Source organism: Vanessa cardui, chromosome 6 (assembly GCF_905220365.1).
Source record: "Vanessa cardui chromosome 6, ilVanCard2.1, whole genome shotgun sequence".
In the NCBI taxonomy this organism is placed as follows: domain Eukaryota; kingdom Metazoa; phylum Arthropoda; class Insecta; order Lepidoptera; family Nymphalidae; genus Vanessa; species Vanessa cardui.
The window spans coordinates 6,819,995-6,847,092 of NC_061128.1; the positions used below are offsets into that span (position 1 = coordinate 6,819,995).

The 27,098-nt window shown below is 32.3% G+C and overlaps 3 protein-coding genes across 5 annotated transcripts; 1 reads left to right on the forward strand and 2 right to left on the reverse strand.

The window, feature by feature from the left end:
* Window positions 1-14: 14 nt before the first annotated feature.
* LOC124530325 (glycine dehydrogenase (decarboxylating), mitochondrial) lies at window positions 15-7,408 on the reverse strand. The gene is made up of 18 exons (XM_047104455.1): window positions 7,111-7,408; window positions 6,090-6,168; window positions 5,574-5,709; window positions 5,104-5,268; window positions 4,787-5,015; window positions 4,475-4,698; window positions 4,218-4,393; window positions 3,885-4,114; window positions 3,620-3,796; window positions 3,358-3,542; window positions 2,914-3,115; window positions 2,435-2,584; window positions 1,850-1,962; window positions 1,619-1,766; window positions 1,164-1,371; window positions 833-1,005; window positions 677-757; window positions 15-132 (listed from the first exon to the last, which is right to left on the reverse strand). The coding sequence occupies exons 1-18, from the start codon at window positions 7,327-7,329 to the stop codon at window positions 22-24; spliced, it is 3,006 nt and encodes a 1,001-aa protein (XP_046960411.1). The 5' UTR covers window positions 7,330-7,408; the 3' UTR covers window positions 15-21.
* A 2,389-nt stretch (window positions 7,409-9,797) lies between these two features.
* On the forward strand, window positions 9,798-11,329 carry LOC124530547 (fas-associated death domain protein-like). Of its 2 annotated transcripts, XM_047104750.1 has the most exons (3): window positions 9,798-10,215; window positions 10,324-10,653; window positions 10,786-11,329. In XM_047104750.1, the coding sequence occupies exons 1-3, from the start codon at window positions 9,906-9,908 to the stop codon at window positions 10,803-10,805; spliced, it is 660 nt and encodes a 219-aa protein (XP_046960706.1). In that variant the 5' UTR covers window positions 9,798-9,905; the 3' UTR covers window positions 10,806-11,329. The 2 variants fall into 2 exon arrangements, with proteins under 2 accessions (XP_046960706.1, XP_046960705.1); XM_047104749.1 differs by having other exon boundaries at window positions 9,799-10,215; window positions 10,324-11,329.
* An 824-nt stretch (window positions 11,330-12,153) lies between these two features.
* LOC124530185 (phosphoribosylformylglycinamidine synthase) lies at window positions 12,154-25,232 on the reverse strand. 2 transcript variants are annotated; one of them, XM_047104193.1, is made up of 23 exons: window positions 23,028-23,405; window positions 22,579-22,892; window positions 22,371-22,507; window positions 22,179-22,291; window positions 21,856-22,109; window positions 21,638-21,769; window positions 21,274-21,402; window positions 20,748-20,876; window positions 20,371-20,445; window positions 20,105-20,296; window positions 19,674-19,847; window positions 19,452-19,600; window positions 18,529-18,732; window positions 18,071-18,266; window positions 17,261-17,390; window positions 16,014-16,129; window positions 15,649-15,917; window positions 15,095-15,227; window positions 14,702-14,803; window positions 14,154-14,300; window positions 13,716-13,932; window positions 13,052-13,293; window positions 12,154-12,452 (listed from the first exon to the last, which is right to left on the reverse strand). In XM_047104193.1, exons 1-23 carry the CDS (start codon window positions 23,303-23,305, stop codon window positions 12,271-12,273), a joined length of 4,014 nt encoding a protein of 1,337 aa, XP_046960149.1. In that variant the 5' UTR covers window positions 23,306-23,405; the 3' UTR covers window positions 12,154-12,270. The 2 variants fall into 2 exon arrangements, with proteins under 2 accessions (XP_046960149.1, XP_046960150.1); XM_047104194.1 differs by lacking the exons at window positions 22,579-22,892; window positions 23,028-23,405 and adding an exon at window positions 25,004-25,232.
* Between the last annotated feature and the right edge of the window lie 1,866 nt (window positions 25,233-27,098).

Consider the following 27,098-nt stretch of genomic DNA (forward strand, 5'->3'; position numbering starts at 1 on the left):
AATTTCACCTCAGCATTAATATCAGAAGTCATCGATGACGGGTGGGCAAGTGCAAACTAAATGTTTGTCACCATACATGTCATCAATGCGGCTGACTGTTGGCCAGATTTTAATTTCTCCTTTAACAAACGGCTGAAAAGAAAGTATAATAAATTGTTATCAATACAAAGTATAAAATAAAAGTCGCTTACCGCTGCCTGTACCTAGGTATGCTTAAATCTTTAAAATTACACAACGGATTTTGATGCCGTTTTTTTCTAATAGATAAATTGATTTTGCGATTTTTATTTACTGACTTTTATAGACCTACTTTAGACCAGATATTATACCTTTTGTTTTAGTAAAATATATAATATTTTTATCACAAGTTCGAGGATACTGTACACATCACCTATGTACAGGTAAAATTAACGACTATGATGAATGAATTGTATTCGTCTTTTTACATTAAATTAAATGACGCCTTTGTTAGGAACTTACTCGAATTAAAACGTATTCATAGTAACTAATAACAAATACACTTGGTAAGTCGCATAATTATTTAAATTCATAGAATTTATATTTAAACTTATTTAGAAATTGGTTAAATCCATTAAATTATGATTATTAGCTAATGAGTTATCGTCGTAAAACCTATGTTCATAATACTGTTATACCCATTAAAAATAATACTTACAGCTGGAAAGGCGGCTTGTTCCCTAGTATAAGGTCGGTTCCAATCCTCTGTTATTACTTCCTCTTGTGTGTGTGGCGCCATCTGTTTAATTTATTCAATTGTTAACATATCTCGTATGAAATATTAGAGTTTGTTTGACTTTATGCAAATAATTACCTTTACTGGGTTCAGTCTTTTGTCTATGAGGCCGTCTTCAATGTCTTTAATTTCTTTTCTAATTGTTATGAGCGCGTCACAAAAACGATCTAACTCCTGAAGATCTTCTGATTCCGTTGGTTCAATCATAAGTGTACCAGCCACTGGCCATGATATGGTCGGCGCGTGGAAACCTACACGTATAAATTAATTGGTATTGAGGAACAAATTTTATTTACTTTCTTTTATTTGAATGATTGTTTTTTATTTTAATTAAGTACAGTAGTAACAAATTAAAATTAATAATTTTATTGGCAATGTATGATTGATAAGATCTCAAAAAGTTACTTACCAAAATCCATTAGCCGTTTAGCGATATCACCGGGCTCGATATTAGCCGTTTTCTTCAAATCTCTTACGTCTATGATGAATTCGTGTGCAACCAGACCTCTTTCACCTTTGTATAGAGTCTTATAGTGGCCATCCAGTCTTCGTGACATGTAGTTAGCGTTAAGGATAGCAACTTGCGTTGCTCGCTTCAGACCTTTAGGTCCCATCATCTGTGTAATACAATACTTGAGTAAAAATCGGAGGAATTCTATTCGAATTATCAATGTGAAAATTATGATTTGTGATGTAAATTACATCATTAATCATTAGCGTATATTGTAGTATAACTATACATACGTATAAATATAATACATACAATAATGTAAGTACAAGAGAGATTTAAATAGATTTAGGAAGGCGATGTTGGCTGCACAAAATTACTTACAAAAATATTATAATTTTGAATGCATTACTCACTTTTATATATGCCCATGAGATCGGTAAAATAGCCGAAGATCCAAAGGGTGCTGCACTCACTGAGCCGAAGCTGTGCGCTGCGTCTCCTAAGTCAGCAAGAGGATTTATCACGGGGTGTGACGGTAAGAACGGTGCTAGGTGAGCTTTCCTGTAAAATACAGTTTCATAGATAATTAATTAAAAAAAATATATTTAGTAACTACTTATTATTGCATTAAAAACTATACTTACACGCCGATAGGCCCCATTCCTGGACCTCCTCCACCGTGAGGTATGCAGAAAGTTTTATGTAAATTAAGATGTGATACATCACTCCCATAATCACCCGGACGACATAGACCGACCTGTATTGAAAAAGTAAAGTAAGTAAAGTAACAACCTGTAAATATAAAAATACATACATATATAATTTCCCATTGCTGAGCTAATGGCCTCCTCTCCCATTAAGGAGAGGGCTTGCAACATATTGCATCACGCTGTTCCAATGCGGGTTGGTGGAATGCACATGTGGCAGAATTTTAAATGAAATCAGACACATGCAGGTCTCCTCACGACGTTTTCCTTCACCGCCGATCACGACATGAATTATAAACACAAATTAAGCACACATATATAGTGGGCTTGCCTGGGTTTGAACCCGAAATCATCAGTTAAGATGCACGCATTCTAACCACTGGGCCGTCTCGGCTCAAGTGAGGAGAAGAGGCTATGTTTTAAAGATTTATTTTAAAATAGGACTACTGTTTGTCATTGTCAAAACGTTCAAAAAACGAAGTGTGAATGATGAAGTATATGCCGATCAAGAGAAAAGATCACCTGCGCGTTCATGTTGGCTCCGTCGAGGTAGACTTGTCCGCCGTGCGCGTGCACGAGCGCACACACGTCAGCGGCGCGCTCCTCGAACACGCCGAATGTACTCGGATATGTCAGCATCAGGCACGACAACTTCGCGCTGTGCTCTTCTACCTGTGTGATGACCATGACATGACTTGTTATGCTTGCTAATTCTCATTCGAGTTTATTTTGAGATTGTTTTCACTATTAATATATCGACTATTACTATCTTCAATTCTTAAGTGTTTTTTGCCATTTATAGCAATAAATTCTTTAATATTCTAAGTTTAATTTTTTTTATGGTAAAGTCAAGTCAAAGTCAAAAATCTTTATTCAAAATAGAAGTGATTACACTCTTTTATTGATAGTCAAAAATCTACCACCGGTTCGGAATTTAACACCTCAGACCTGAGAAGAACGGGCGAAAGAAACTCAGCGGGAGATAAATTATAGGTAGTTACCATGTCTTTAAGATGTTCCATATCAATATCCCCAGATGGAGTTACACGTATCGCACAGACCCGCATGCCGGCCATATGTGCAGACGCTGGGTTAGTGCCATGAGCGCTAACTGGTATAAGACATATATTTCGGCCAGTATCACCGCGATATTCATGATACCGTTTAATTGTTCTTAAACCAGCGTATTCGCCTTGAGCACCGCTATACACAAAATTACATATTCATATATACATTAAAACGTTTATTTTTTACTGTTTCAAAGATTCGTTAAATCGTCATTAAAGTTTTACTCGCAATTTAAAGCTTATAAATAATTCATTAAATAAATATATAGTTCAACATATTTTTGAAAATAGCAAATAATTGAAAATAAAAGTTTGTATAAATATTATTAAAACTATATCTGAACCATGTTTTATAAATGAAGCTAAAATATTCCATACCTGTTTGGTTGAAAAGAAACTCGGTCATAGCCAGTAATGGCGCAAAGATCTTTCGCGAGCTCTTCAAATAATGTATGATATCCTTGGCATTGATCAAGAGGTGCAAATGGGTGAATTTCAGTAAAATGCTTAAACGAACACGGCATCATTTCAGTCGTGGAGTTCAACTTCATCGTACACGATCCCTTTAAAACATAAGTTAGTTTAAACAATTATAATAACTTTCTCTTTACTAATAAAGATTATTTTTGCAAAACCTTACCAATGGTATCATTGAATGAACTAGTGATATATCCTTGTTTTCCAATCGTTTCATGTAACGTACTATTCTAGTTTCAGAATGGTGCATATTAAAAACGGGATGAGTCAGGTATGGAGACGTTCTTCGAAAAGGTCCCTTTAACACACTACGTGATCTTACATCACCACTTTTCATAACCTTAAATTGAACAAATAGAAAAATTTGAATAGAATTATTTATCAAATATGAGTTAGATGTGTAATATGATTTATTATTATAGTTATACCTCATTAACATTATCGCAGTCGAATATCCACAACAAATCGTCAACATCTTCCATTGTTGTAGTTTCGTCTAAAGCAACGCCAATTGCTCCATCTTCAAAGTATCGTAAATTAATCTTCTTTTCTTGGGCACGTGCTTTTATTGCTGATGCATCATGTTCAGCCACGGGAATTACATGTAGAGTATCGAAATATACATCGTTGGATTGTTTATGACCACGATTCCGTATCCCTAAAATTTTTCAAGCACTCTCTTGTAACTATTATCACATATTTATATTTCTAATGCTACATTTTAAAAATAGTCTTTACTAAATATTAGAGTGTAACTTTACCATGGTCTAGGACTAAGGTTGCATTATGAACCCTTGTGGCAATATCTCTTAGACCTTGCGGCCCGTGATATACTGCGAACATTGCTGACATATTAGCCAGAAGCGCCTGGGCAGTACAAATATTCGATGTTGCTTTATCACGGCGGATATGTTGTTCCCTAGTCTGCAAAGCCAACCTACGATAAAGAATAATATACATAAATTGCTAGATAACGTCATAGATTTTAACATTTGCCACTTTAACAAAAACTGCTTACCTGTAAGCATCTCTTCCAGCTGCATCTCTTGTGACTCCTACCATACGACCGGGCATCAAACGAACCAATGGATGTTCAGCAGCAAAGAAACCAGCATGAGGTCCACCATAACCTAGCGGAACACCTAGCCTCTGAGAAGTGCCGACTGCCAAGGCTGCGCCACATTCAGCTGGAGGTCGTAATAATGCTAGGGCTAGGAGATCAGTAGCTACAACTACTAATGTCTGTAAAGAGTAAATATAAATATAGCTATAAAATAGTCTTGTTTCAAGTGTTTTTGTATTGAGATTAAGAAAATATTGTACAACAAACCCCATGTTCATGAGCAGCCGCAGCTAATCCGGAATAGTCATAAACTAGTCCCCTCGTATCGGGACATTGCAACAGTACGGCTGATATATCCCTTTGTGCGAAATCTACCTGCCGGACATCTGGTACGACTATAACTTCTAACCCTAAAGCATCCAATCGTGTTTGAACTACTGCTAATGTTTGAGGATGAAGGCGTTCAGATACCACAAACTTTGCTCTTTTATTATGTCTGTAATTTCAAAATACCAATCGTTAATAGTTTTACATCTCTAAGACGCGTTGAATTATATTTATAATAAATAAAATACATTTTTTACCTATGGCAAAGTGATAGGCCTTCCGCTGCAGCTGTTCCTTCATCTAATAAGGAGGCATTTGCGACATCCAAACCAGTCAAGTCACTAACCATTGTCTGATAGTTTAGTAAACTTTCTAGTCTACCCTGCGCAACTTCTGGCTGGTATGGGGTATACTGTGTTGTCCTAAAATATAAACCATATTTTTTGTATTTTACGACAAATACAATATCATAATAATGTTTCTATATTCGAGACTAACATTTTGCGAATGTATGTTAGCGAACATTTGTTATATGTAACGCTCGAACAAGTAAAAAGTATATAATAAGATTTTAAAAATCTGAAGAAATATGTTCTGCCGGGAAGTTCGTCGTGGGATATTTTTAAAATGTTCTTAAATATATATTTCAAAATGAATGTACTCAAAACGAAACAAGTTCATGATTAGTGCTTGTTATTCTTATATGTTTTAAAATAGTAGTATTTACCATCCAGGATTCTCAAACATGTTACGCATAATGCTGTGGGGTACACAGCAATTGTGATAGCCCATGCCGATGAAGGAGCGCCATATTTGATTCTTCTCTGCTATTTTACGGGCCCTCTCAATTAAATCATACTCGCCTGAAGAACATAGAAATAGTTGCATAGTAAGTTTTATTTGAAATTGTACATTTATTAACATAAAAATTAATAATATCAAATGCTTAAATATATACAAATATTTACAAACATGCTCTAAAACTACTAAAGTTACTGTATAAATCTTAATCGCGTGGAATGGTGGCAAGAATGCTAGCAACATTTCCCCGTTGAATCGCAATTCCAATCCTCTGGGCAAAAAATGAGCCAGCCTCCTGTTACCAGTGGAGGCAACGAGGCGTACTTTTGATGAATCTTTTTCCACCTCTACTCCAAGGGCCAAGCGTTTCGACAGCATATTTGAAATTAAATATTATAATTTGATATGAATTTCGGTGTATGTGCAACAAAGTAATACTTACTCATTGGCTCATCAATTTCCATAAGCCCTGGTAACTGGATTTGCTTAGGAACTGCGTCATTGGTGAGTTGATCTAAGCTCTGTTAGAAAAACATTTAGTTACTAAGAGAATTAAGGGTCTAAACTAATATTACGAGATTTGGTAACTGATTAGACCAATATTTTAAAGTAGCATTTCAACTTCGATCAATAATACCACGTTATAGACGGATTTTAAAAAGTAATTTATAACTTTCATCACCTATATCAAAAATGAGGAATCTTTATCATAAAATCATCACAAAGACAAACATCCAGGTATTCTGTAATAAATGCAACGGCTTTCAAAAAGTTGGATACATAGTTTTACATTTCAAATAAAGCGGTTTTTGATATGATAATTTTGTTCTTATAGTTATTGGTTTGGTATATATTTTCTTTTTTCAAATATTATTTTTACTATATATTATAATACATTATAACTAGCATTTTTATTGCTGCATTTACCGAGTTTTAATATATGCTGAGTTAGTCTTTAATTGCGATATGCAAAAACTATCATTACGACTTTAGATTTTGAGTGGTAAGTAACTTTGTCACTATATCCATTGACCTTTAGAATTTTAATAAAGAAATACATCAATACAAAAGAGAGCTAAGTTGGAATACCGCATTAAATAAATTTTAATCAAGATCAATTAAATAGGGAGCTTTACCGATCTTATGAAGAAAATATGAGCAAGTGACACTGAACTTTTTATTACCTGTTAGATTTGAGATTTATAAGGAGCTCGGGATATATAAGAGATTTAACTTAGCTTAGAGCAAAAAATATTAATAAATTTTAAATGTTCTTCCTCTACTAAATCAAATAAAGTTCATTTATTTACAAAATATATGTCTTTTTTTGCTTAAAAAAGAAATAAATGTAAAGAAAATGTGATTTTGGGGGTCAAATCTCATAAAGAGCTTGAAATCTTATGAACTTGTTGACACTGTATTTCTAATCATAAATTTTAACTTATTCGTATCTCATATCTTACCTTATAGCCAAGAAGATCTAGCATAGTAACTATATCTTGATCCCTCGGACCGATGTGACGACTAGGAAAATCAACCCTCTCCGGAAACAAGTTGTCGGATTTCGAACTTTGTGTAGCAACACAACATTTTTCTATATTGAAACATTTTTTACTTTTAATTTTTTGAAAACATTCATTGCGATTTTTTAAAAAAACGCCCCGACTAATTAATCTAAACATATTGAAATATTTAAATGTATTTAGTCATATTATTGTCCGACTAACTGAAGAGACCCAGATAAACTGATAGAGGGGTCAGAACTGAAGCAAGAATACATTTAAATCGATAATTTCTTATCGATTCAATAACAATATGTAGCTCGGCTAAACAAATAGTAATTATAAAATAAGCATACGTAATAATAATATTATTCTATGATCTTTGAACATATTTATCAGCTACGTTAAAGACGTAAATTTTACTTTCATTTAATAATATGAACTTGTTTTGTAACGTCAACAATTACCTACTAATCATCACATGTTAGGTATCATTAAGAATTATTGTGTCTATATAATTTTATGACCTATTAATAATCGCAACTTTGTTCAACTGAACTTTCGTTATATCAAAAAAAGGCATGAAATAATTTGAGAACAGAAACTAAACGACAATAAAAAATGCATTAACAAACGTAATATTGGGGGGGGGGTTGGCACTCCCAGCAGCCCTGAACGCCGAGTGCGCCCAAGAACACCTAGTTTACCCACTAAAAAACCAGCGGTACCCTCTCCGGCTGACGCCACGGGATCGCTTACGCATGCTATTGTGACGTGATATCAAATCTTCTGATGAGCCTTAAAATATCGTTTAAAATTCAAAATTTATATGATTATACAGCACCTAATTGTTGTTGAAAATTCGTAAATTCTAAAACTTCAGATTTTTCAGAATATTATGGTATAGCAGCATTATACATAATATATAGAAGCTCTTCAATTTACGTAGCATGTTCGGCAATGTGTGGAAGGGTTAGTTGATTGCATTCGCTTCATTTGCATGTATACTGAAAATAACGCAACGTGTTCCAAGCTGAAAGAAAATACCTGTAAAGAACCAGAAAAAAAATCAGCTTGTATGTTTTGTTTGTTAATTTGTGATTGTATAGGTACATTATATATTTAATATTACAAAGAAAGAGCCATGAACGTTGTATTAAATTTTTTTATTGTTTAAGTAGGACACAAAAAGTATTCATTACCAAATGTTATAATAATTATGTAAATTATACTGAAAATACAACTTCTGAAAACGCTATACCATATACTTATATCTTTAGATATCTAAAAATCCAAAAAACTGCTATTTTGCTTAGTAATAATAAACGAACTATTTACGCCTTATAATGTATATAAACTTTCATTTAAAGAACGTTGGTTTATTTTGTGTTCAAATTGAATTGTTGCCTATTGAATAATATTTACAATCCTTAGATATTAATATTTACATATTAATATAAAAGATCATATGTTATACTTATTTTTAAAACGTGATATACAAACATAGTCCATCCCGGTTGAAAATAAAGTTCCATCCTTTATATGACGTGATTACCACGTGGCAGTACCTATATGTATATTTGTAATAGAAAATCAACTGAAACTGAAATTAGTTGAATGAAATCGTACTCTACTAATCTTAGCCAAGTAAGCCAAGTAGTTGCCAGAAGAAAACTGTTCATTTTTTTATTCCTGTAGGTATCATTATATTTATTATTCCTCAAGAATTACCATAATAATAAACAATGTTCAGTTGCTCTAATTTTCCATTATATGCCCAAGACAAAAAAAAAACACATAATTATATGAATGATTGTACAAATTGCTAGAATGATTTAAATGGACTAATTAATTAAAAATCATTTAATTTTGAAGACAACAGATGTTACTAAATTACATTTATTAGAAAATATTCAACTATTCATTTTATTCGAAACATTCGTTCCGAAACATACACTTCGCATTGATGATGGATCTTCAAACATCTTAAAAATGATTGTTTAAGATGTTGCATGAAGAACAGAATATTAAATTTTTTGAGTCTGTTCTTTGTTTTGGTGTCAATTTAATGTATTTATTATTTCCAACCTCCCAGACCGGTCCGGTATATACATGTTTTTATTATACGGGTAACGCTAAGTGCAGTGATACCATAAAACAAAAATTAATAGCTAAAATTAAAAAAAAAATTGACGCCATTGAAATTTTGTACATTGTTTGCGTTTGCAAAAACGGTGTATTTAAATACATTTTAGGACCACCGACGAATAACATCATCAAAGTGTAAAAATATGCAAATAGCATTACACCCAAAGATTTAAATCTTTTATTATACCTAGGTGACACACAGACACAGTATTCAGTAACTCAATTTTGGAAAACCCCTTTCAAAAAGAACATTAATGCGTTCCGTTCAACACTCGTATTTGTTGTAATTAAAAAAAAAAACATATTAAAAAAAATCATGTAAAGTTATTGATATTGAAATACCAATATAATTTTACTTACAATTACTTCTAATAAAAGACAAACTTGAATATTCTACTACATTAGAAATGTAATTAAGCTGTGAAATTGAGTTAATTTAGTTTTCATGTAAAAATTTACTGCGTAAAATAGATCTTATGTCAAAATCTTATCATACCTATTCCCCTATTCGTAGTTGATTCGTAATTTACTAATTTCGTATACAAGTATATAGAAATTTAGAAAATAATATATTGGAATGAGTTAAGAATTCTCATCTTTGTATAAAAATGACATTATCAGAATTTACGCAACTAAAACAACAAATTGTGTTTGAAGTAGGTAAATGTGAGAATCATATTCATATACTTAATAAATTAAAAGAATACTATAAAGATGATATAGATTCTGATAGAAGATTTGAAAAAATTAATACAATAGGGCAGTTAATTACCATATTAGAAATAAGGAATGTTCTATCGGAAGATGATGTCGGACCCTTAAAAGAAATCGCTCGAAGAATTAACAATGACGAACTTTTAGAAAGAATATGTGACTATGAAGTTAATCATATTTCAAAAGGATTTGTTAATCAATATGGTAAGTTTTATTTTTTAATTCTCGCTTAGCTAAATATAGCCATTTAATTTTTATTATATATATTGTTTCATAGGGTTATGATTTCACTGATTTGTGTTTACATTTTAGTTATTGAGAATATACCAATGGCATCTATTAAGAAACATATGACAGAAAATAAAGAAAACTGTCTACAGAGTCATCCTTTTGGTGCTATGAGTCCAAACAAAATGCTAAGAATTAGAGAAACAATCATAGAAGAAATTGGAAGCTTTTGGCGTGACTTGGGAAGAAATCTTAAAATCAGGGAATGTAAGATAGATGAAATTGATACCAATTATAATAGTTTACCATCCAAGGCTACACAATTAATGAATATATTTGAGGCTAGGGCGGACAAACAAAGATGGTTCTTTGTTTTATGTGAAGCATTGGAGAAATCCCGTAGAAAAGACTTAAGTAAGAATCTGCAAGAAATTATGGCTATGAATATATCATAGCTTCATTCAATTATTAGGCTTTTCTCTGCTTGAACAAATGCTTTTGATATATTCATTTATAATATGTACATATATCACCTAAATGTTACAGGTATAAAATTACTCACATGAAAAGGTTAATTCATAAATAAGACAATTTTTTCTAAGTTGTCATCTCCACATGAACAACTATTTATGAAGTGAGTTCAATACTACAATGAAAAAAGTATTATGTCCCAATAAGATGCCTCTTTAAATTATTAAGTTCATTAAATGTAAGCAGACTTGGTCACCATACTGATGGCATTATTATTTTGTCATTAATGCAATTAGGTTTATAAACCTGTGTTACTTTGATAGTTGTAACTAACCACTTGTAACAATAGTGCCCAAGGTGGTGAAGTTTAGATGGGGAGAATAATTGAAATTTATAATTGCGTCTTAACTAACTATAAATTAATAATTAGTTTTAAGTAAGGAAACATAACATACATACTTGTTACCTAGAATATATATTAATAGTAATATAATAGAAATAATAATAACAAAAACATAATTATTTAGAATGTGTTTCCAAAATTAAATAATCGAGATTTCTAACTGTTATCTGATAAAAGATGTCAAAAATTTATTCAAATTGTAGTTTAAACTAATTGTAGTTTATGGAATTTTTGGCTGTGTTTAAACATTAATGTACCCATAATCTATGTCACATCAAGAAATAAAGTCCTCTAACTGGCATTTCAAGAATAAGTTCATAATTATATGTGATAATTATATGAGGAACTTTTTTCATATTTAATACAGAAAATAGCAACACTACTGATGTTTCACATAGTGTGTCATCTTTCTTTTTCATTAAAACAATAGTGGAAGTGAATAAGTGGAAATGATTTTAGGTTATACCTAATATACATAGATTATTTTCAATATGCATAAGAGTTCAATCAGCTAATATGTGAATGACTGGTGAGAAAGACCTAGAAGGTCAAGTATGATCTTGTCTAGTTCTGTGACCTATTTGCAAATAGTGTACTTACTAACGTAATGTTCAAAATTTTAACATGGCAAGCATGCACAATGTTTATTTTGAACTGTTATAGTGCTTCATTATAAACAATTTAATTTTTTAAAAAATATATATACAAATACAATAATAATATACTATACAAAACAGGACTGAATATAGGAGTAATATATTTTTAAAGAAAAATAAAATTGAAATGTATAATATTTTATTAAAAGTAAACATATAATGTTAACATGTTTTATTTTTTTTTAACTTTAATAAATTTTTCCTTATAAACTAATAAAAAACGGTAAAAATGTTTACAGTAAAAGATACACTACTTTTTATTAATTTTTTTGTAAAAAAAATATATCTATATAGTTTATCGCCTTACAGTTCAACAGGTCCAAGATCAAGTTCAAGAGACACTTGAACTTAACATATATATAAAAGGCACTTTTTTTTTGCTCGTATAAAGGTAAAAACTTAATCACAATCTTGTATTCGAGACAATTTTATTAATGGAATGCTTTTATAATGCTTTCAAAGGAATGAAACATACATTTAAATAATATTATAATATTGAGTTTAATGTTGAGATGCCCAAGTGTATGCATTCTGGAAGAGTCGTAGCCAAGGCGAGGCCTGGCTGTGGACGTCGGCGGCGGCGGGTGGGGGGGCAGCGCACTGCCAGCGCAGTACACAGCGCTCGGGGTGCGGCATCATAGCCAGGTGGCGCCCGTCAGGAGACCTCACGCCCGCTAACCCATCTATCGACATAAACAGATTTATTTTGTATTTTTTTCACGTTCTTTTTTTAAATACTTAATGGAATAGTTATTTTTTTTTTAATAAAACTCTCCGTTAATGATACAATCAACAGCATTTCGACAGTATACAATCTGCCTATTTGTTTAAAAGTATGTTAAAAGCTGTAGTATTGATTTCAAACTTTCCTAAGTTTACATAAATCTTTTGTTATTGTTATTTTTTTGGGTTGGGTTGGATTGGGTTCATTTTTACGACTCCTATACATTAAATTGAAAATTTATGTTTGTACACAAAATTTTTCTCTTGCGGGTTCGCTCGCGCTTTAAGTTGTTGGTTGTCATGTGGTAGACAAAAAAAATAAGCCTATGTCCAGTCTTTGAGTTCAAGTTCAAATTTCATCAAATTAGATTCAGCAGTTTCATCGTGAAAGATCAACAGACAGACAGAGTTACTTTCACATTTATATATATTATTCTTCATCATCATCATCATCAACAGCCTGTAAATTCCCACTGCTGGGCTAAAGGCCTCCTCTCCCTTTGAGGAGAAGGTTTGGAAATATAATAACTTATGAGCATAATGTTTTTCAATTACATACCAGGGCTACCATTAGGATTCATGGGGTAAATCTCAGTGGGAGAACCATTGTCGTCCACATACTGCACGGCTACTTGTTTATTGGCCCGTAGTTTGTCGAGTATCAGCTGATCTGGCACCGTGAAACGACCCTCTCCGTGTGCGACCCACACTCCAAGTACACTTCCGCCCATACCGCGGAACCAAACGTCTTCATCGGACACTCGTTCGTTGATCTTAACGGCGCTCCAACGGCATTCGAATCTATAACAATACAGTTAAATATTACCAATCATAGTAGTTGTTTAGTAAGCGATGTTTATTATCGAATTGACCTGATATAATTGGACGAAAGTTTCAATAAGCTATGGATTAGTGGAAAATAATGTGTGTGTGTGAAACTAGAATTCTGGAAGTAAGATAACATTAATCAATAATTATTTCTGGTAAACGATATAGCAGAGCAATCAGCGAATATAAAATATACTTTAGAATCAAATAGTATTTTATCATAATATGAAAGTTAAAAATGATAGGATTTACACAAACCGTTAATATGAACAATAACTTCTTAAACCAACCTAAAAAAAAATTAAACTTAAGCAAAAGGGTAATTATATAGCAACCTCATAAGACACAACATAAAAATTCTGTAAACAATTAAAAACATAGTTTCTGTTACAAACCTCTCAGACAAGTTGTGATCAAGGAATATCTGAGTTTTATTGCCTGAATCTTTACTGTCATCGGTGTCTATCCACCCCAGGAGTGCCATCAGCTGGCAGCCGTTACACACTCCGAGTGAGAAAGTATTGTTTCTACTTTTGAAGTTTGCAAACTGTGCACTGAGAGATTCCGAGAAGAGAATACCAGCGGCCCATCCCTTCGCCGATCCAAGAGTATCTAATAATGAAATAATAATAATACAATTATTGAAATGTAAATTTAATTTGATCTTAGTTAATGATAGCATTTTGAGTTCTAACCTTATAAGGTCTTTCCGACATTGAGAATCGCTTTGAAAATGAAAAATGACATTAATAATATTTGTAAAGAGATTAATTACAAGTAGATAAACAGAAAAGATTAATGAATATTAATTTCGTATTTGAAAGTAAACTCACCGGCATAGCTGAAGCCTCCGGGAAAAACTAATCCCTGGAAAGCATCCAAAGTAATTTTCTTGGCTTGCAGATCACTCATTGTTACATCATACACGTCGAAATTGGCCATCATCAAGGAGGCAATCATTTCACGATCGCCGTTTATACCTAAACAATAAAAATTTAATATTAATATAACATTATAATATACTTTTGAAATAAATGTTTATGCTGCATGCTGAGTCGAGATGGCCCAGTGGTTAGAACGCGTGCATCTTAACCGATGACTGCGGGTTCAAACCCAGGCAAGCACCGCTGATTCATGTGCTTAATTTGTCTTAATTTGTCTTAATTCATCTCGTGCTCAGCGGTGAAGGAAAACATCGTGAGGAAACCTGCATGTGACAAATTTCATAGAAATTCTGCCACATGTGTATTCCACCAACCCGCATTGGAACAGCGTGGTGGAATATGTTCCAAAACCTTCTCCTCAAAGGGAGAAGAGGCCTTTAGCCCAGCAGTGGGAATTTACAGGCTGTTATTATTGTTGTTGTTGCTGCATGCTTTACCTTCTTCACGTAACACAGCTACTTTGACGCTCCTCGTCTTTATTAAGGCCGCTGAAGGGTCAAAGGTGACGTTATATTTAACACCCGTACGTGTTGCGAGCCCTATTAGAAACAAAAAATTAATTTATATTAGTAATGGCTAAATGTAAAATAAATATTTCTCATCTAGATTGCTATAAGGTGTGTCTCGGAACATCAACGCTTCTACAAATTTAAGTTACGAGTAAATTATATTTTACTAGTCTTTTCTCTCACATTAATAGGTAAATTTGGAGTCTGTGCCCACTCATGCTCCTACCTAACTACACCAATTATTGCAAAAACCATATACATTGCATTAATGTGGAGATAGGGTCAAATATTTATGAAATATGTATTTTATAAAGACCATACCTGACCATTCTTGTTGGATACAGCTCGAATTAGCCTGTAAGCACTCTAGTTGATAGCTGGTTTCCTCCCACATTCTGTACACATTTATTAACTTGGTATCCAATACCACAGAACCATTAACTTTCACATTGATCTGTAAAAATAATAATCATTGATTAAAAGCAAAGCCTTTTTATATTTATATATGAAATTGTTCTGATTGTGTTTATATAACTAATAATGGTTGGACCAATTTTGATGACTTTTTTGTGTGTTTATTTGTTATTTGGGTGGCTTAGATTTGACCTTGTAGTTGACACTGCGATCGGCTTTCAAGAATTTATTTAAATTCTAGCATAATCTGTCAGAATCTGTGCCACATCTGTCCAGCAATTAACATGGTATCAAGTATCAAAGTATGGAAGTAACAAGGAGTTACAATAAAGTGAATAATATCTTAAATTCTTAAACAACAACACAAACATACCAAACACCAAGGTTTATGGTAATCATTCTTGGTGTTGATTGAATCTCAATTAGATATACATTTTTTACATGTATAAAATAAGGCCTACCTTAGAGTCCATTCCATAATTTCCAGTTTTGCCAATGACTTTGGAATATACACCATTCTTCTTATATTCTGTTAGAACATAACCCACATGTTCCTGAGCTACTTCAATCACAATTCCAAGTTCTTCATTGAATAGACCTTCAATTGCAGACACATTGTTTTCAACCAGTAAATCTATATCCATTCCGCGGATACCTCCTATACCCATTTCAAGCACTGTCGTTATAAAACCTCCTTCACTAATGTCATGGCCAGAAATCAATACCTTTTCTAAAAAAAAAAAATTATAACATTAAATACATCAGCAGGTTAAACAATTTCATCGAGTAAATAGTAAATAAAATAAAGCTCTTTTCCTTTTTTTACCTTTAAGTAATTTTTGCGTGACCTTGAATAGCGCTTTGAGTATTTCAGGATTGTCTAAATCCGGTGGGTTTTCACCGAGCTGTTTGTAACATTGAGCCAAAGCTGAGCCTCCAAGTCTATAAAGTACACACAATATTTTAATGAATAGTAAGAAGTGTTTTTATTGGTTGTTATAGAATTGTAATAATATCGATTTACATAACACTCAAAGGCTACTGTTAAAAATGAGATATTATATAAATTATTTTTATTACCTAATAATTCAAGATCCATTACTTTACTCAATGAGTATTTACCGTAGTAAAAAAAGTCATGAAAAATAAACTTTTACAAGTCTTTTCTTTTATTTTTGGCAAATGTTATATCTGTTACTAAGGCTAAGTTTATGTATTACTCCTTCATTTATTATGCCTTGTTTATAAATGATTTTTATACGTTATTAAAATAACATACAACCAATCGATCCACTATAGTAGCGGCACGCTATGATGGCCGTTTTGACGTTTGCCCGCTCATAAAATTTCGTATTTAATAAATAATTACATCAAAGAAGCAAATTGTTGTTCTTTATTGTCAATAGTGACGTGCAGTTAGTCATAAAATTTATCGAATGTGATTTCTAAACTAAAAATATTAGGGTACCGCGAAGATAACTTTTTTTATGAAATAAATGTGAAAATAGATAATATTTTAGAAAATGAACTTATAATTAATGTGACGATAGCAGTGAGAGTGAAAGCAGCAGTATGGACGACTCCGATAAAATATAGCCACTAGTGTTTTTGTTTTTTTTTTTCTGTATCAATTTATTTCTTGTATGTAGTGTTTATAAAGTTATTCATTCTAATTCCAATTTTTGATTTAAATTGATTTCGTTCGAATATATTACTTAAACTTATTTTATATTTTTTTTCTTAAACCTTTTTAATCGGATACTACTTGCAACAAAAACTTGAATTAAATTACTTGCAAAAAAACAACGATTTGAATATATTATATCGATAATAAATTTACATTTCACATCACTTTTTTAATGTGTCAAAACGGCCATCGTATCTTGCCGCTAGTATAGTAAAATGTTTTTAAGTACTGAAATATTGATACATCATATAATCACGCCTACAATTAAATGTTATCTAACATTAAAAGTAAGGTTATCGACACAAAGTTTATAAAGAACATGTGTTCTTATCTCTATGATGAATTAAAATTGAAATTGCTAAAAGTAGCTTCGCTTATGAAATTACCTATATTTTCCAGCAGCCACCGGTACATGTATAAGAGCGGAACCCTCTTTCAGCAAAGCCGGTTCCACCTTCACTGTTATGTCAGGACACGGCGCGTACGTGGATACAACAAGCGTTCCCGGTGATCGGACTATAAAAAAACATTCAACAAATTATTATAATTTTTTTATTGTTGTTGCATTGGATGGTTTATTTCTTGCATAGTGGATCGGATCGGATTTATAGTTCAATGGTTTTTTTTAATTCTCAATTTAAGTGCTGAGTCACTTGGACGACTATGTTCTGAAGAAGAATTTACAAAATAGATATTACATATTCCAATTAACCTAAAACCTACAACTGTTCTTCATATATAATAACGGCCTTAATAGTAATATTTCTTAAACAAATACTTATAAACTATAGTCTAGATGGCCCAGTGAGTCGAGATGGCCCAGTGGTTAGAACGCGTGCATCTCAACCGATGATTGCGGGTTCAAACCCAGGCAAGCACCGCTGATTCATGTGCTTAATTTGTCTTTATAATTCATCTCGTGCTCAGCGGTGAAGTAAAACATCGTGAGGAAACCTGCATGTGACAAATTTCATAGAAATTCTGCCACATATGTATTCCACCAACCCGCATTGGAACAGCGTGGTGGAATATGTTCCAAACCTTCTCCTCAAAGGGAGAGTAGGCCTTTAGCCCAGCAGTGGGAATTTACAGGCTGTTGTTGTTGTTGTTGTTGTTTGTGAAATTCGCAAAGACGGCAGCACTGATTTTCAGTGATATAGATAAATAAATAAATAAGGGGCGGATGTGGTGCTCACCCGTGGTGCCGTGCACGCCGGCGCACATGGACAGCGAGTCCTTGCCGCCGTCGACGGCGACGGCCAGGCGGCGCATGGCGGCGCACAGCGCGGCGCACGCGCGCACCAGCGCCGCGCCCTCCGCGCCCGTCTTGCCCGCCCACATCCAGTTACCCGAACACTTCACGTCTTCCAGCGCCGATATGCCCGCGAACACCTACCACCCACGCCGAATGACGACATTTTATATCGAATTTACGCGATATCGGTTGCTTTAATTATTGTAATAACTAAAAAACACATTCTTATATTTTTGTTTGAGTACAAATACTAACTTTTATTTAAAAAAAAAAAGTTAGTCTTGTTTAGTCGAGACAGAGAGGATAAAAAGATTGATTTGAGTTGCATGTTTTTGTTCTGTATTGTGAAAGATTTAGTCAATTCGAGGTAGAAATCGAGTTATTTAAAAGACTACATACCAAGTTAGTGAGAGCCTCTCCGAGAGACATCCTGGCTCCAGCGGCGGGGTCTAAGAGACCTTTAATGTTTTGTGTGCCGATAGATGTGGCAGAGCCAACGAGGTCGTGGAAACCTAGTGCAATGATTGCGCAGTCTGCGAGCGGTGTGTGCAGAGGCCCCACGCACTGTTGCTGAGCTACCAGCCCTGTGACGCAGCGGTCCACCTGACGCGAACAAAAAAAAAAATTACCTGTTGCCTGTAAAGTCGGTATACGGGCGAAAGCTTTTACGTGACGACTTTGAGTGGTAAAATAATTTTAATGTGAATATTCATTCGTATAGTAGGAAGAAGGATGAAATAATAGTAACAATTTAAAACATTTATTTATACAAAGAATTATATTTAAAACATTAATTTATACAAGGAATCTCGCACTGAATTTTGTCTGTCTCTCTCGCTCTTAGGCGGGCTAACCATGCCCGAGTGGAAGGGACGCGTGCCTCTCACTCGCTCTCATTGTGAGCGCAAAAAAAAAAATTACCTGTTGCCTGTAAAGTCGGTATACGGGCGAAAGTTTTACGTGACAACGACTTTGATTGGTAAAATAATTTTAATGTGAATATTCATTCGTATAGTAGGAAGAAGGATGAAATAATAGTAACAATTTAAAACATTTATTTATACAATGAATCTCGCACTGATTTTTGTCTGTCTCTCTCGCTCTTAGGCGGGCTAACCATGCCCGAGTGGAAGGGACGCGTGCCTCTCACTCGCTCTCATTGTGAGCGCATAACGTGAGCGGAGTGTAACGCAGTTTCTTGAAGTGTCACCCGGCAAACCAATTTATAAGACGTTGTCACGTCAAAATATTTTTAAGATTTTGAGTTTAAGCTATTATAAGGTACAATAATAAATATATGTAACTATGGACTGTTAACATACCTTATTTGTTAAATATCTTTTGCTAGCGACATTTACGAGTCGCAATACACGATTCAGAGCTTTTTCAATTGTTATATCCTCAGGCAATGATAGAGGAACTTTCGTTCTTGTATCTTGTTTCAGATCGAAAGTTTTTCTTGGCATATTTCCTACGAAAAAATATAACGTACATTATGCATATCAAAAAAAATATTTTCAATTAATAAAATTTCAAAAAATTACCTAAAACAGCCTCCAAATGTAAATCGTAGGGTAACTTTGCCTTAACATCTGGTTTAACTCTGTTTGATCTATTTAAATACATCTCATTGTAGTCATCCTCCACGAGGGTCATATAACCGTCTCCAGTAACTTCCCCAACGAATGACACAGGACATCTTTCACGGCGACAAATTTCTATAAATAACAATATATATAATAAATGATGTATTCTCTTAACAAATGTTAGATGATTATTATATTCATTATATATGTATAATTAAGTATTAAACCCTTTTTTAAGCATCACTTAGCTATTTTGTTTGTGTTCTCATTACTATATATTTGAATTTTGTCTAGTAGTAGTTTGGATTGGATTAAATAAAACCTACAACTTGGCAACTTATTTTTACAATACTAGTAGAAATAATATTTGATTTATTTCTATAATATACCTTCTAGAACTTTCCTGTTTTCTTTAGAACACAATAAAGCATTGTTTTCTTGATATTCGGCGCCCCAAAGCTCCAGGGTGGTGATTGTAGGGTCTCCGAGTTGAAACTCTTTAGTATACACCACTGCACCCTCGGGTTCTACCAATTCTTTCAATACATTACCATTACCACCGGCTCCTTGGTCATGAATGGCTATAGAATATGGTTTAGATTAGTTAATAAACAGACAATTAATTAAAAAGAGAAATATGAAAAATAATACTCACACTCTATAGGATTGATATCAGCCTCTAAGCATCCTCTAACAACTCTATTGAGACGATTTCCCATCTCTGCGTCACCTGTTTTTATAAATTTAAACAAAATAAAGTAAACAATATAATTAATACATATAATACTCGCTGTCGCCCCAATTTTAGGGATTTGTCTTCAGCTGCAAGGCATAAAAAGTATCTAGGGCATTTATAAGTGTTCATGCTTGCTTTATGGTTAGGCCATGAAAGAGCAACATACAGACTGATAAAATTACTTTCAAATTTACAATATGAGTACAGATTTTACATTTATTTTTACATTTTTTTTTTTCTAATACTTTATGAAAAACTACCAGTATTCGTTCAAATATCTCCATAATTATAGTTACCTCTTTGGACGGCTCCAAAATCAAGAGCATGGTCCCTAGAACCTCCACCTTGTACAGCAACTGAAGAAGCAGCTCCCCCACCGACTCCTATACGGTAGACTGGACCACCAATTTTCACCAACAACATGCCTGAAATAACATATAAGGCTATAGAAGTAAATTTATTCGGCTATTATTTTTATAATTTAAGAAATTAAAAACACTTTAAAAATAACATATACAGTTAATTTATTTTAAAGGAAAAACAATTAAATCATAAAACTTTTATAAAACAACAAATACATACATAATTATTTTGATCCATGCATACATGGTACGACCAAACTCATATCTTTGAATGAAAAGGGATGAGTACAAATATATAACTAAATTAACGGCATTGAATTACAATAACCTATATAAAGTTACAATTGAAATTGTAAAAAAAAGGTTTAATTATAATTAAATTAATATTGATGGCTTAACATGAAAATAAAAGCTATAACAGATAAATATTATACTGTCATGTGATAATTATAGTATGTACCTTTACTGGGTTTCTCTTTTTTAATCATTGAATGTGGCATATAACCTATACCTCCGCTGAACATAATAGGTTTGACAAATTCTTCCCTCACATTGTCACCATTTTTCAAACCATATGATTGTACAAATCCTGAAATAAATGTTTTTAACATTTAAAACATTACAATATATGTAATATTTTACTCTAGCTACTAAAGTACTTAAGATGCTTTTAAGTACTACATGCTTCTTATGATGATGTCCACATGCCATGGCAATTAGCATTTTATAGCTTTGCCAGAGATGGTTTATTATCGTACTAAATGCAACAAACAAATTTTCACAAATATTTTTTTTAAACTAAGTTTAGATTTATATTTCCATACCACAAATCACAGGTTCTCCAAATTTATTTCCGTAGTCCGAAGCTCCATTACTTGCATCAATAATAATTTGTAGAGGACTTGCGAAGTTATTTGGATATTTCCATTCCTTTTCTTCCCATGGCAAATCGTATCCTGTTCCAAACCAAAGTAAATATGTTTTATATTTTTCATTTCCATATGCTATAATTTAAAAATACTTTTATGTACACAAATTTAACCTGGAATTAATAAATTGCCGACACTGTATCCAGCTGTTCCAGCGACAGTATGACCACCACGTCCGACTCCTTGTACATCCCTAATACGTCCTCCTGTTCCAGTTGTTGCTCCACTAAATGGTGCCACTGCTGTGGGCATGTTATGAGTCTCGGCAGTAAATATTATGTCGGACTCAGTGATTTCCGTAATGACTTGGGAAGGAGTTTTCACATCAGAAGGTTTTAGTTTTGTGTGTACAAAACCATTGATAGCACTGCAAGTAACATTCATATTAATTTATTGTAAAAAGAAATATTATGTTTCTTTAAAGTTTAATGCTGACCTGCTATTGTCACCAAATTTAATGACATTATTTTTGTTTGATGTTTCTTGTGTTGATGCAACCATATCAATTAAAGATTCATTTATTTCTTCACCATCTAAAATAATCTTGCCCTAAAAATATTAAACACACATTAAAAATATATACTTTCAATTTACAATTTAATAATTTTTAATGATTTTTTTTTAATACCTTGAAAAACCAATGACGGGAGTGTTCACTATTACTCTGTGCTAAATCAAATAATTCAACGCTTGTAGGATCTCTCTTTAATTTATTAACAAATAAGTCCATGTAAAACTCCATATCCCACTCATCAAAAGCTAGACCTAAAAGTAAAATACAATGAATAAATATCAAGACTTAATGAATTTATATTTGCAATTCTTTAGGTGCTTACCTAATTTGTTATTAACTTTCTTCATAGCTGCCATACCTTCAGCCTGTAATGGCACTACAAACCATGGCTCTAAGTCCTTTGGTAAACCTTCATTGAAGCTTTTTCGAGGCAAATTTTCTGTTGTATAAATACACTGTGTCATTCTATCATGAATAGGGGCTGCCAAACCTTCAAATAATTCTCTACTAACATTTTTGGGTTGTTTAAAAGTAATGAGATATCTAGTAGAAACTTCAAGGCGCACAACATCATGAAGACCAACACTGTTACAAATCTGAACTGAATTACTGGAATCAGCTGTTGAAAAATTGAACCTGAAATGTTTAAAAAATAAAGTATTTTCATAACGCAACTAAGATCACTTTCAGGCAAGCAGTTAATAATAATTTGAATTAAATATAAGTAATATTATAATTATTTAAAATTAACCCTAAATTGTTCCAACTTACCTTGGTCCAATCTCAATTATGATTTGGTTGTCACCAACAAATTTGTAGACAGATTCATTTTTTAATGCGTGAGGTTTGAGAGGAGAATTAAGGAGCCACTGTAATATTTTTATTTGATTAATGTTAAGGTAATCACAACCTTCAGCAAGTTCCACATGGTAGCAGATTTCTGTTGACAGTTCTATTACGTCCGGATCAACTTGTTTTAATTTAGTAAGTATTTCTTTAGTTTTGTGTGCACTAAAGGCTTCACGTGTAAAAAATCTTAATATACACATGGTCACTTTAATAACTTTTTAAATTACTAGTCCAGCCCATTCGACACACTGACAAGAAAATTAAACCCAATAATGGTATATCATCAATGAGTATCTTGCATCAATGTCAAAGATCAAGCTTTATCACTTGTTGACGCTAGACGAAAATAAGTAGATGCCATAATAACATTAGCTTACGCAACAAAAGCCGAAAATTATTGTATGTTTTAAAAAACTTTAAATATACGTAGTTAACATCTCATGTTTTAAATAAACTACACAGAAATGCATCCTCAAATTAAGGGATTATTAGAATGAGGGATAGCTTGAAAGTTCAAACTTTGAATTGCTTTTATTTATTTTTTGTTAGGCAGAGACTTAAGAACTAAATGTTATAAATAGAATTCATTACTTATTTAAATTTAATCCCATTACACTTTTTGGTTATTCTTATTCCAAATATTTTACATTAAATTATTCAATGATTTTATTTAAAACCGTACAACAGTACTACGTTTTATTTTATTTTAAAAATAAGCCTCGATGTATAGGTATTTTTGGGAACAATTTAAATGATCGTAAGTTTTAATGATACCATCAAATTATAAATACGTATCTCATATATCAGGGCAAGAATAATTACCTACTAAGTAAATTAAGTAATTTTTTCAGTATACGTAAGCAACGATAGTTTTGAATTTCTTAAATTTAATGTTGGAAGTATATAGGTAAAACATACTTATTATAATTCCTTAAAGTACTAAGTATTCTTATTCATATATTATATCAAGAAGCTTATTAATGTAACATTCAATAGACATCTACATGTAATAAAAATTAATCACGTTCGTCTGGTACACGTCTGTATATAGGTACGCTGAAAAACTTTAGCCAAATGATATACCAACAAAACATATTATATAAAAGTAGATATTATTAGATACAACAGATATTTGGGATGATGTTCTGAGAAACCCCACTTTTTTCTCTGTAATATCATATAGCCTATTTTCATTCGCTGAGCACGAATGGTCAAATCTAAGTAAAAATAAGGTAAGGTTTTCTCATTTATTGATATAAATACTGTTATGCTATATATAACGTTATAGCCTACAAAAGTTGTAAACCATGAGTAGGTAGACATTTGTTGAATATAATTTTAGTGAGTTCAGGAAAATACGATTAATGCACTTCAGGTACGCAAAGGATACTGGAGACTCCTGAACATAATGTCATATAATACTCATGAATCCATATCTAGAGATATTATGGTCTTTACGGAAATACCTTATACTTATTATTTTTTTATTTTTATTTATACAAAATGACTTTAGATGAGATAAAAATTATACCAGCCACGGCATAATTAATTATCATGTAAGTATTTTATAATAGTTTCCTTATATCAAACCTAATATAGAACTTGTTTCTATTGCATCAAATTAATAATTACTTAAATAAATATAATAAGTGCTAAGAGCGGAGCAGACCCTTGACAGCATTATAGTTAATTTAATTCAGAAATAAAATAAAAAATTAAATTTAAAAATACTTTATTCTGAATTTCTTGGTATTCTAAAAAGTCAATTTTTTATTGTAATAAATAAGTCCATGTAAAACTCCATATCCCACTCATCAAAAGCTAGACCTAAAAGTAAAATACAATGAATAAATATCAAATCTTAATGAATTTATATTTGCAATTCTTTAGGTGCTTACCTAATTTGTTATTAACTTTCTTCATAGCTGCCATACCTTCAGCCTGTAATGGCACTACAAACCATGGCTCTAAGTCCTTTGGTAAACCTTCATTGAAGCTTTTTCGTGGCAAATTTTCTGTTGTATAAATACACTGTGTCATTCTATCATGAATAGGGGCTGCCAACCCCTCAAATAATTCTCTACTAACATTTTTGGGTTGTTTAAAAGTAATGAGATACCTAGTGGAAACTTAAAGGTAACAAAAACACGTAGACACACAAAAAGAAACACACAAACATAGTATTATAGGATAACGTTTTACTAATCTATTGCGCATGAAATACGAAATCACTAATTTGTTTAACTTATTCTCCACACCATGTACTACTTAGGGCCAACGGGGCTGTTAAAGCAGTTTTATCTATATATTTTTATTTAAAGTAACTATTAAGTACTTAATAATAGTTATTTTAAATAAAAATATATACCATGTTGTAAGGAAGGTCTTGAGCATGGATGGAGAGGTACGGGACGATCAAAAAAACGATGGATGGATTGTGTGAACGAAAAAATGATGAATTACTTGCAAGATGACGCCCAAAAGAGAAGTATGGAAGACGATGACATGCTGCTGCAGCAACAACAACAACAACAGCCTGTAAATTACCCACTGCTGTGTAAGGCCTCCTCTTCCCTTAAGGAGAAGGTTTTTTGGAACACATCCCACCACGCTGTTCCAATGCGAGTTCGTGGAATGCAAATGTTTCATTTTTTCTATGAAATTAGACACATACAGATTTCCTTCACCGCAGAGCACGAGACGAATTATAAATACAAATTAAGCACATGAATATTCAGCGGTGCTTGCCTGGGTTTGAACCCGCAATCATCGGTTAAGATGCACGCGTTCTAACTACTGAGCCATATCGGCTCTATATAGACATGCTGCGCCGACCCCAAATAAATTATTAAGTACTTACTTGAAAAAAAAATCATATCAAAATACAATAAATTACTAAATTATATTCAAATTATTATACAAAGTTTATATCATTTTATTTAGTTAGTTTGCACAATAATTACTACTACTACTAGTATTGTGCTATATTGAATAGCGTTGAATTATAGTTTATCTAAGTGATAAATTATAAATGTTTATATAAATAGAAAGGAAATGTCGCTTTCTCGGTTCGGCTCCTTATAAATATAAGTCTCCACTACGGTTTTCAAATTCATTTCAATTAAAAATTAACTCTTGTAATAAGTATATAACAGAGGCTATAAATAATGTCATCCCTTATTTACTTTCATATAAACTTCTAGACTAGATGAGACCTACACAGTACACATACTACGCAGGAATAAATAATCGTAAATTCTCTTTATTCATTTAATTAAGTTATTTCCGAATACAAAATGCAATTCGCTTTTCAAAAAGCGCTTTTTAAAAAAGGTTAATAATAGCCTACAGATTATAACATATAAATCCATAGGAGGAAGAAAGACAAATCCGTCGAATATATTGGTCGAGTAATGTATGTTGTTTATTATCGGTTATGTTATAACCTGAATTTTGCAAGTAAAAATAATTAGAGTGCATGTAAGTAGGTAAAACGACATGTTTGTATTGCTCCACTAGTAGCTATGTATATATAGTAGAAAATTGCAATTTGCAAGATATGTGTAAATATAAGGTTATTCTTTAGTCCTTCTTTAATTGGATACATTTTTTAAATTCCTACCAAGGCAAATCTTGTCTTGTCCTTTCCTATTTTTACTTTACACGACTTTGAACTATAAGGAGCGCTAAAATCGTACGTATTTTTAAAAACTTATTTCAATTAATATAAGCGATTGTTGTCTCTGCTTAAAAAAGTATTTATTTAATTAATTAATATTTTTATCAGAACATTTTATTTTCAATATTTTTTAAAATATTGTATTCATTAAATAACAAAAATATATTTAAAAACTATTTATTTATTTAAATTTAAAAATATTTTCTAATAATAACATAAAATATTAAATTTTCCAATTATTGGCCTATATATAGCCAATAATTGGAAAATTTTCCAGTCTCTGGTTCCGTCATATTTTTGGGCAATTTTGAAAT